Source organism: Streptopelia decaocto (genome assembly GCF_964273445.1).
Source record: "Streptopelia decaocto genome assembly, chromosome: 4".
NCBI classification, from domain to species: domain Eukaryota; kingdom Metazoa; phylum Chordata; class Aves; order Columbiformes; family Columbidae; genus Streptopelia; species Streptopelia decaocto.
Genome location: NC_138658.1, coordinates 21,564,445 through 21,574,529, shown reverse-complemented (window position 1 = coordinate 21,574,529; position 10,085 = coordinate 21,564,445). Strand labels below are relative to the sequence as shown.

The 10,085-nt window shown below is 44.0% G+C and overlaps 1 protein-coding gene across 5 annotated transcripts in view; it reads left to right on the top strand.

Annotated features, from left to right (window-relative positions):
• Nucleotides 1-1,032: 1,032 nt before the first annotated feature.
• The window catches only part of SLC10A7 (solute carrier family 10 member 7), a 152,267-nt gene continuing 143,214 nt past the window's right edge, over nt 1,033-10,085 (top strand). For 4 of the 5 annotated variants that reach the window (XM_082050938.1, XM_082050937.1, XM_082050940.1 and 1 more), the window contains exons 1-2: nt 1,033-1,243; nt 4,887-4,969. In XM_082050938.1, coding sequence (XP_081907064.1) covers nt 1,144-1,243; nt 4,887-4,969 — 183 coding nt within the window. In that variant the 5' untranslated portion in view covers nt 1,033-1,143. Of the gene's footprint in view, nt 1,244-4,886; nt 4,970-7,894; nt 8,058-10,085 lie in introns of those variants that run through there. The other variant, XM_082050941.1, reaches the window with a different exon arrangement.

The following is a 10,085-nucleotide window of genomic DNA, read 5'->3' as shown; positions in this document are numbered from 1 at the left end:
GGAATAGAAAGCACAGGTCGGGCGCCAGAATGAGGTTTTTAGGATAGTCAGTTTCAATGGAGGCGGATTTAACCCCGGAGCAAACCCACCGACCCCGGCACTGTGTTTCGGGAGGCGGCTCGTCCGGCGGGCGCACGGGACACACGGCGGGGGGTGCGGGGGGAGCTGTCGGCAAGTCGCGATAGGCGCTGCTTTTCCTGAACCGGCTCGGGCCGCACAGGCAGGCGCCTTCTCACGGCAGCAAAGCGACACGGGTGAACTCCGAGGCGATGGTGGAACATCCGCCGCCTGGGCGCGGGAACGGGGCACTGCGCGCGTGTACAGACGCGGTACGCGCGTGACGCGGCCGTCACCGCCTGCCCGGAGCTCCTCGCTTCCGTGGTACCGGTTCCAGCGTTTTATCTGTCAATATTTTCCCTGTAAACGGGCTCCTGCCAGCCCCGGCCCGTGCCCGCCCTCGCAGCAGGCCGCCGCCACGGACAGGGTCGCGGACGCGAGTGGCGGAGGGAGGCGGCCGGACAGCGGATGGGGAGTGTGGGGGTGCCCACGCGCCGATGAGCGCACACCTCCAGCTCGGCCGGCCCGCGCCACGCGCCCAACGGCCGTAACCGCCAGCTCGCGCCCGCCCTCCCTCGCGTCAAACGCCGGGCGCCACGCAATGTACCAAATGTTGTAATGTACCAAAACAGCGCGCACGCCTGCAGCTGCCTGCCGCCCCACTGCGCCCGCCGAGCTCCGCGCTCGCAGGGGCCGCGCCGCCCGCCGGGACCAGCTCTGCAGCTGCGCTCCCCGACCCGCAAGGCAGTCGACGGCAGCAAAGGCGTCGTCGCCGCTCCCATCCACCCCCCCCAGCTCCTGTGTCACCGCCACTCGCGGTGGCCACGGGCGCCCCCTCATCGGCGCGGGGATGCGGCGCGGGGCCGCGGCGGGGGCGACCGACGCCGGCAGGGGGACCGGCGCTGTGGGCAGTGGCGCGGGCGGCGACTGCGTGTCTATTAGGAGGTGCGTGGTAGTGATGGCGGCGGTGGGTGAGACTTTTCCTGTCAGCGGATCGGGCTGGTCCTGCCGGCGGGCGGTGGGGCTGCACCCCGCCCCGGCGCTGCGCCGCGCTGCGCTGCACCGGGCCGGGCGGCGGGCCACGCCATGGGGCTGCTGGAGCGCCTGCGGAAGGAGTGGTTCATCCTCGGGATCGTACTGGTCATCGCGGTGGCTCGGCTGGAGCCCGCCGTCGGCGTCAAAGGGGGTGAGTCCGGCCGCTGCCCCGCGGGGGCGGCTTTGCCCCAGCTGCTGGGCGGGCGGTGCGGGGGGCGCCTGCGGGGGTCTCCGAAGCCGCCGCCCGAGAGTCCGGGCGCTCTGCGGGACTCAGCGGTACTTTGTCAACTGCTGCTGGCCACCGCTGACCCCGCGGCGAGGTTCGATTGTGCGGGCCGGGCCCGGAGCTGCCCGGGGTTGGGCCGGGTGCCGGCGGCAGGGCGGGGAGCGAGCCGCCCCGCGGCTGGATACAGGGGAGATTCTGCGGAGCTTTCCGCAGGAACCCTGGGCGGAGGGTGCCGGTGGCTTTGCCGCCGGGGATGCCGAGGCTCGCTCGGGTGCCCCTCGGCCATCAGAGGCGTCCGCTCAGGAACTTTGAAACCGGAGTTGCCGAGGGGTTCGGGAGGGCGAGCGGCAGGGTGCAGCTTCTCGCCTCGGCTTGTTAGTCAGTCGCTGTTTCTTATGTACCCAAGAAATATTTCGAGGTGGGTTCCGATGTGTAGCTTTGCTAGACACTGCACCAGTTGCTCGAATGATATCCTGCTCTTTTTGGATTAGTAGTAATGAAAACTGAGTAGCAACTTGCTTTGAATGTACTGCTGTTAAGTAAGTGATAACTTTAAGAACTCTAAGAAGAACATAAAGTTATTTCAGTTCAGTGTCTGCCATCTGCAAGCTTCTCGAGAGTTGTAGCCTAATGTATAGTATGTCAAAATCTCAGGGGCTATATTTGAATCAGATGTGGGTTTTGTGTTTTTTTTTGTTTGTTTGTTTGTTTTTTACTTTATAATAACATACTTGTATTTTAAAGCTAGTTTTCTTTTTGGTCCTCTTTTACCTCCTCATGAAAGATGAGGGAAAACAGCAAAAATTATTCTGTGCAAAACGGTGCTAAGTGCTCACAGTAAACAAATCAGAAGACAGATCTGTCCTTTTCTGTGTAGTGAAGTCTGGTAAGTTTCTTCTAACACTAGCTGATGGAATACCAGGTGTTATTTTGAAATAAACAGCATAAACAGTGTATCTTTAAGTGTATGTGCTGGCAGTGTCTTCTGGTTAGTTTCCGTTGTAAGGTCAGTTCCAGATATTCCCCATCTTCAAAACCAAATTAAATTATATATATTTTTTTCTGATTGATCTCTGAAGGTTTAAGGAAAAGGATGTAGGATAATATGGAAAGAAGAATCTAGTTGTGCTTTTATGTGCATAGATTTCTTTTTTTTTTTTCATAACAGAGCTGAATTTTAAGGATAGACAGCTTCTCACTGAGGAGCCAACTTTTTTTTTTTTTTTTTTTTTTTTTTTTCCCCTCTCCCTTAGGTTCTGGGGTAAAAAAGTGAATTAAAAGTGTTTGTGAATACCTTCTGTGGCAACTAAGGCTCCAGTGCTTCATGGAGCTCAGGGTAGGCAAATACCTGCTGTGCAAGGATCCCTTCTAACATCCATGTGCTGTTTTGCATAGGTGAACAGGACCTACAAGGAGCTTCTTGAAAGACTGTGCAGACCTTAAAAACAACTTTGAATGGATAATATCGGGTGGTTTATCCCCTTTTAGTTTGATTGTCATGCTAGTTGTTAGCAGCAATCTGGGAGATCCTTTTTACTAGAATAAGAGAGAATTTTTTCCTCAGCTTACTTCCTGCATTTTATGATGGAGAGCTTCATTTAATTATTCTACTGCAAAGATATGCCAAACTTTGACATAGTATTGTACCTGGGACAACTAGCCTGAAAAAAATCTCATGAGCATTGATGGAAATTCATGAGTGTGTGTTCTCCAAAGCGTTATCCCTCTTCTGTAGCTATGTGATCTCAGTGCTCATTTTAAAACCTGGGAAAAAAAAGGTGGAGGATGGGAAATATCAGCATATGAAAAAAAAAATATTGTCATCTTCCAGCTGACAAAACCATGCACTGCAATTTGCAGGGCTTTACTGAATGGTACGTATGGTCCAATATCTATACCAGTGGAATATTGTGACACAGCTTGCAGAGATTTGTGCTGTTGCCACCTTCAGGGCATAAGCCAAGCCCTTTTTGTGTGTTTTCCTATTTGATGAATGAGCCTATTTAGTTCCTTTGTGAAAAGAGCTTTCCTGACGATCTCTTTGCACAAGAGATGGAGAGGCTCTGTTCTGCCCAGAGTTCCCTGTGCTGCATGAACCTGTGACTGCTCTAGTGGTAGAGGCTTCTCCTGTGTGAAGGAGTTCAGGTAGCTCAGTGAAAAACCCTAAGAGAGAAAAACTGAGTCCTGGAAGAACCCCTATCTTAGCCAGACTAACCAACCAACTGCCTATGTGCCCAGTGTGTATATGCATGTACATATATGCCTTAATCTTCTAAGAGATTAGAAAAAATACGTAATTCTCTCTTCTTTTTTTTTTCTCCTGGCTATTCAGTTAGCATGCCATAATTTTGCAACAAGCCATGTGCTTTGTTGCAACTTTAACTCTTGCATTTCCTGGCTTATTTTTACTTTATGCTTCATATGGGTTGTTTGGTTTTGTTTTTGTATTTAACACACACAGTTTTAATGTCTCATCAGAGTCCTCTCTGAAAGTGGGATTTGGGTTTAAAGGACTTAAGATGCAAATTCGAGTAGAGTTGGTATACGATCAAATCCCTCTCATTTAAGGATCACTGACCTCGCTCCAGTGTGACCATCAATGTATCATTCATCTGAGAGAGCAGAAAGGATCTTCTCTTCTGGAGTGTTGAGTAAAGGCTCAGTTGTTTGCTGCTGTAGTTTTGCCCATGACAACTTACTGTCACTTGCAGAGTTAGGATATTACTTTGCTCCTAAGCAGACTGCTAGTCTTTTCTTTCTAATAAAATAACTGGCTGAATGCTTGGGAAAAAAAATGAGTATATACATTTTGCATTTGGTGGTCTTTGAAGGCAAAGTGTATTAAGAGAATTTATCATTTTTATAGGGGTGTGAAAGTATTTTATTTTATTCTCCCTGAAAAAAGGTATATAAATAAATACAAATGTAAGCCTTTAACACAGTGGAACACGTGGAAGTACAGGCATCTGCTCTTTCTGATCTCACTGCAGCAGTGTGTCTGAAATGTATTATTGTAGGACTGGAATGAACCATTTTGCCACAGCCCTGTTGTGGGGGAATGATGCAGAATTGTGTTGTCCCAAGGAAATAATTGTAAGGTATGATTTTGTTTCCTCTGTGGAGGCTGCTAGACAGGTGTGTGTGTTGTGGGGGAAGAAGTGAGAGGTAGATAAGTGAATGATGTCAATGGCCCTGTAGGGCAGGCAGCTATTAGTTTTGTTTGAGTTTGCTGACACTATGCGGGTACTGTGATGACAGAGAAGAGCTCTGGAAACTTGCCTTTTTTCACATTTCCTGAATTTACTTATTAGCTTCCAATGGCCTGTAATCACAGAAGGCAAATCTGTGTGACAATGTACCTCGCTCTTCATTCACTGGTTTGCTTTTATTTGAAAATGAATAGCGTGCTTTCTGTAACTTAATAGAACTCCACTCTTTTAAATAAAGCTACTTTAATTAGATTTTATCCAGGTATTCTTCTAAATATTCTCTTTTACTTTGATGTGATATATGCATATCATTAGCTCCATGACTGTAGTTGACTTTGTTTTCTGTCTCTATTTTCTAGGACCCTTGAAACCAGAAATTACCATAACTTACATTGCTGTTTCAGCTATATTCTTTAACAGTGGACTCTCCTTAAAAACTGAGGTACTGTAATTTTTCTTTGCTTAATTATTTTTTCACTTTAAAAATCTTTTGTTGTTTTTGATCAAATTAAATGTAATTAGAATATTTCATTACTATGCTGTTGTGGTTCATACTGGGTTAACAAGAGAAGATATATATTCCATATATATATATGGAATAACCTCTCCTTGATTTCAGAAAATTCTTCACAAACTAGTGAACATGATAAGAAGGAGAGCGTGAATAAGTTTCACCCATCTATTGAGGGTGGGTTGCTTGAGTTTGCAGGGCTTTGACTAAATGCACAATTTTGAGACTGGATCTATACCCTGGTTATGTTCCAAACCTAAATCAGGGTAAGACTCAGGAGAACGCTAACACCTGCCTTCTGCTATCCTTGGCTTCTATACTGCTTAGTTGAGACACAAGCCAGAAAACTGTGTGAATTCTAAAGTAGAACTTTGTAGGGAACTAGGCAGAGAGGGGCTGTGTGGAATCTTCATGCTTCTGTAGGACTCGAAGAGAAGGTCATAGAATCATGGACTTATTTAGGTTGAAAAAACCTTTAAGATCATTGAGTCCAACTCTAAACCTAACAGTGCCAAGTCCACCACTGACCAGGTCCCTAAGAACCTCATCTACACATCTTTTAAATACCTCCAGGAATGATGACTCAACCACTTCCCTGGGCAGCCTGTTCCAATGCCTGACAACTCTTTCAGTGAAGCAGCTTTTCCTCAGATCCAATGTAAACCTCCCTGGGCACAACTTGAGGCCATTTTCTCTTGTCCTATCACTTATTACTTGGGAGAAGAGACCGACACCCACCTTGCTCCAACTTCCTTTCAGGTAGTTGCAGAGAGCAATAAGGTCTCCTCTAAACGTTCTTTTCTCCAGGCTAAACAGTCCCAGTTCCCTCAGCCACTCCTCATAAGATTTGTTCTCCAGGCCCTTTACCTTTTACAGAGAGATATGAGCTCTCTGTTCTTCTCTTGTTCATCTCACCTGCTGATTTCCTCTGTAAGTGAAACTGTTTAGTCACTACAGGATTTAAGCAAGCAAAGGTCCGGTGACTTGTAAGTTACCACATTGGTACACACAGGAGAGCAGATGGTAGCAACACAAAAGGGTTCCTCTGCAGATGCAAGGCCAATATACAGGTACTGAGTCTTGGCAATCTTTTCCTATAGGATTTTGTTGTGGACGGATGGACTTGAAGTGCTTACACTTTGCATATTACAGACATTGAAACTTGTTGCACATATTGTGTTGCACACTTTTCAAAGAGGAACAATCTAGGAGTAAGAAGAGGTGAAGGGGAAAACCTCTTAGTGATGTGTAGAGGAGGCTTGGAGAAAGGAAATTATGGCAACAGGCCAAGAAGAGAAGGGGCAACCAGAGCTGAAGGAATACACTGCATGTCTCTGCTGGTCTAGTTTCTTGATTCCTTCTACGCTATTAGCTGTGCTAAGAGGTGATGTAACTCATATGTTGCATGACACTAATGCCTAAAATAGTGATTGTATTGTCCAGTAATACATTATTTTCTTGGCAGACTGGGATTTGGATGAACAGCATGCATTCAACGAAAAAAAGTTTCTGTACCTGTATCATGGTGATAAAGTTCCAAACGGAGGTGGTGTCTGAATTGATGGCAGCCCTCTCTTTCTGTGACTGCAGGTGGTTCTGGCACTAGGGCCTCTAGTTCTGCTGAGACATGGTATAAATGAAGTGAATAACTTCAGTCAAATCTGTAGCAGCTATTTAGAGTCTTGTGGTCTTACAGGAAAGCAGGAAAAACCATGTTATCTATTTGCCTGGGACAGTAATTCATCCTAATGGAAAGAGACTGCAGAGAGGCACTTTCTTCCACAGAAATGAGGAGCTGAATCACAAAGCCTGAGTAGTACTAATGGAGTGGAGTTTTCTGCTTTCAGGGTTAGGAACTTCTGCATGCAGAGGGAAAAATGTAAAACTTCCCCTTTCACTAATTTGTGTCCTTGAAGCTTTATAATTTCAAAGCTGCTGTGAGTGAGAGTGAAATAAGCAGCATTATCAAAGTCTTGGTTAGACTTTCAGTGGTAGTGGACATCTAACCTCTTCCAGGTAAGGTGACTAGACTGACAGATTCTTCAGCAATGTGTCATGTCCCACTTGGTGCTTGCATAACTTTCTTTCATCTGTGGTTCTAAAAGCAATGTATTGATGTAAATGAAGTTTTTACAGGACCTGATGCTTATGCCAGTTAGCTATCTGTTTTGGAAGTGTCAGTTAGGACTGGTGCTGTACATCCAGCTTTATGTTCCATCAGGAAGCTAATCCTTTTCTGAATTTCTGCCATGGGAGTAGAAGATGAAGAGAAGAAAAACATTTAACTCATTGTACCTTATGCTATTACTTTCTCAAATGTATGTTAAAAACCATCCTTAAATGTGTTAGGAAACCAGGTCATGATGTTATTAAAATTCTTTGGGGCATGTTTTAATTGTTTAAGGCACAACCAAAAGTTGGTATTATTAGTAAGTAAATATATATTTTTATTGGATTGCAAAGTAAGTTGTTTCTGCTTTTATCTTTCTTAGTTGTTGACCTGTGTGTCAGCTGTTCTACCTATTAATGTATTAATGGAGGGCTTCTGATAAGTCTGACAAGATTAGAAGAAACTGATGCTCTTTTGAGGTTACACTTCTGGTTTTGCCTGCTGTGAAAATGCATGCTCAAAAAAAACGCTAACGTGCATTCAGAAAGTATTTCACAAAATAATTGGCAGCGTTCAGGGACAGCCTGTCTGTGCCTGGCCTCGTTACCTTCTCAAATCTAGAGGTGACTGAGGTCCTCTTACATTTGTAGAAATAGTCTGGATCTAGGAATGACAAGAACATTTGATTGCACCTTCATATAATGCTCTTTCAGTTTTCAGTGACTGGATAACTTGCTCGTTTAAAGGAAATACCTCCTGTAGGGCCCCAGAAATTAAATCACGTGTTTGAGTTACCCATTTCAATGAGGAATTCGGCAAGCCACTGAAAACACTGTTTGCTCTGTGTGGGTATTTGCCCAGAGGAGTCCAGCTGTGACCATCTCAGCATGACTGGATGGCAACAGAGACCCACACTGACCAGTGAGGGGCTTGGATAAGCTCTCTGAAGGGTCTGAAATACTGGGAAAGACAAGGTAACCTGTTCTACTTTGTGTGCAGAAACCGAGTCATAACTAGCAGCTTCCAGTAACATTTCTGAGATTTCTGCTTTTTTGAGGTCTATCGTGACAGAATGTAATTTTGGACAAGCCCTTGTATATTGCTTGAGAGGGTGAAGACTGCTTGCTTCAGTGTTTGTTCTATGATAATACCATCTATGGAATAACAATTTTAAAAGACAATCACTGGGAGACATTTTAACGACTGGTAATTTAGATCCACAAAGACCTGTTCTGCTAGTACGGCATTCCTTCATGTGATAGGTTGGCTGTGTTGTAAGCGCCTTCCTGTTCTCTGGAAGCTGTAACTGGCCTTTCCCAGGTTTTTGTCTTGGATTTTGCTTTTGAAAGTGTCACACAGTTTTCTTCAGATCGTCTGTTTTTAAGACACTTTACAATTGGAAAAATATTAATTTAAAAGGGAAAATGGGCAATAACTGTAAGATACTGAAAGAATGCCATGTTTTGTATGATGCCATTTGTTCCACTGTCCACAATTCTGTATGTGTGATGGTGTCTAGGTTGGTGTGCCTTCAGAGATTGGTCCGCTAGGAAATCTGGGGCTGAAAGAAGCCACTGGCTTTGATTTTTCTCAATTGTATTATTTACTTTTAGATCGTACCCTTTTATATAGGAATTTACAGATATCTTTTCTCGCACAGGCTGTGTTTCTACTACTAGCCTTAGCCTTTTTATTTTTGCTTTCTTTTTGAGATAAGATGAAGTAACACTACAGTGAAGCTATTCCTAATGCTGTAGGTACTGTGATGGGTTATATGTGAAGAAAGCCTGTTTTTTCATGCAGAGTGAAACTAGCCTGCTTGAGAACTTTCTTTAAAAACAAAACAAAATAAACACAACAAAACCCCCTGCCCAAACAAACAAAAACCAAACAAACCCAAACAAAAACAAAAAAAACACACACAGAAACTGAAAAACCCGCAACAAAAAGTTGCTTCATTCAGTTAACCAAGCACTGAATGCAATGGTACTTTCTTGGTACATTTGAAGTCCATGTTTTCTACAACTTTAAGAATAGGCTAAGAACAGATGTGTATTTTTTGTGGAAGTCTTTTTCCCTAACTCAAATTTGGGTGATACTTTACTTCTTTTAGTAATATAAACAAAGACATGATGCTCAATTGCTAGTATTTTCAGATGTATAATTACATTAGTGTACATTTGGATAGTTGAAAATGCAGTATTTGATTGTTTCATAAAAGTTCAACTGTTTTGAAGATTGGCTGCTGCATTACTGTACATGGAAATATACATTTTTATTTATTTTATTTTAATGCATCTAGCATGTCAGATAACTGGAGAATCCTAGCAAATTACATTTTGACTAAAAGTACCATCACTACTTTTCCTATTGCGTTGTTTACTTCAAAAGAGTGCAAGTTATTTTGAGACAGAGGGAGAGGATTTTTTTCTTCCTAACCTGTGAGAGTTGAAATGAGCTGAAATGTATAAGGTGCTTTCCTTGTACTTAAAAACTATGTGGAAGATCCTTGGAGTGTCCAAAAAGACATAGAGAAACGCTTAGCTCACTGAAGAGTATATTGTGTATATACTTGATCACCTCTCTGGAGTGCTCTTACTGCCTTTGAGGAAAGACACTAAAATAATTATCTTTTTTTCTCAGTCTCCCGTGGTATTTTGTACCTTATTTCTCTGAATTTTGTGGCTTAGTTGTTGTTAGCTTGTTATGGTCTTGGTATTCTTTCTTTGCTATTCTTCATTAGCCTATTTTTTTCAGTGAATTTCCTATCTGTTGATACAATAAATGAACAAAATCTGCTACAGATTACCTTGCTTTTTACGTTTGTTAGTCTTTCTTTAAAAAAACTCGCCACAGATGTTGACAGTTTGTAATGTAAGCATCCTTTTTTCATGGCATAAATAAGAAGCACAGTTTGTTGCTCTCTTTAGACTAGAG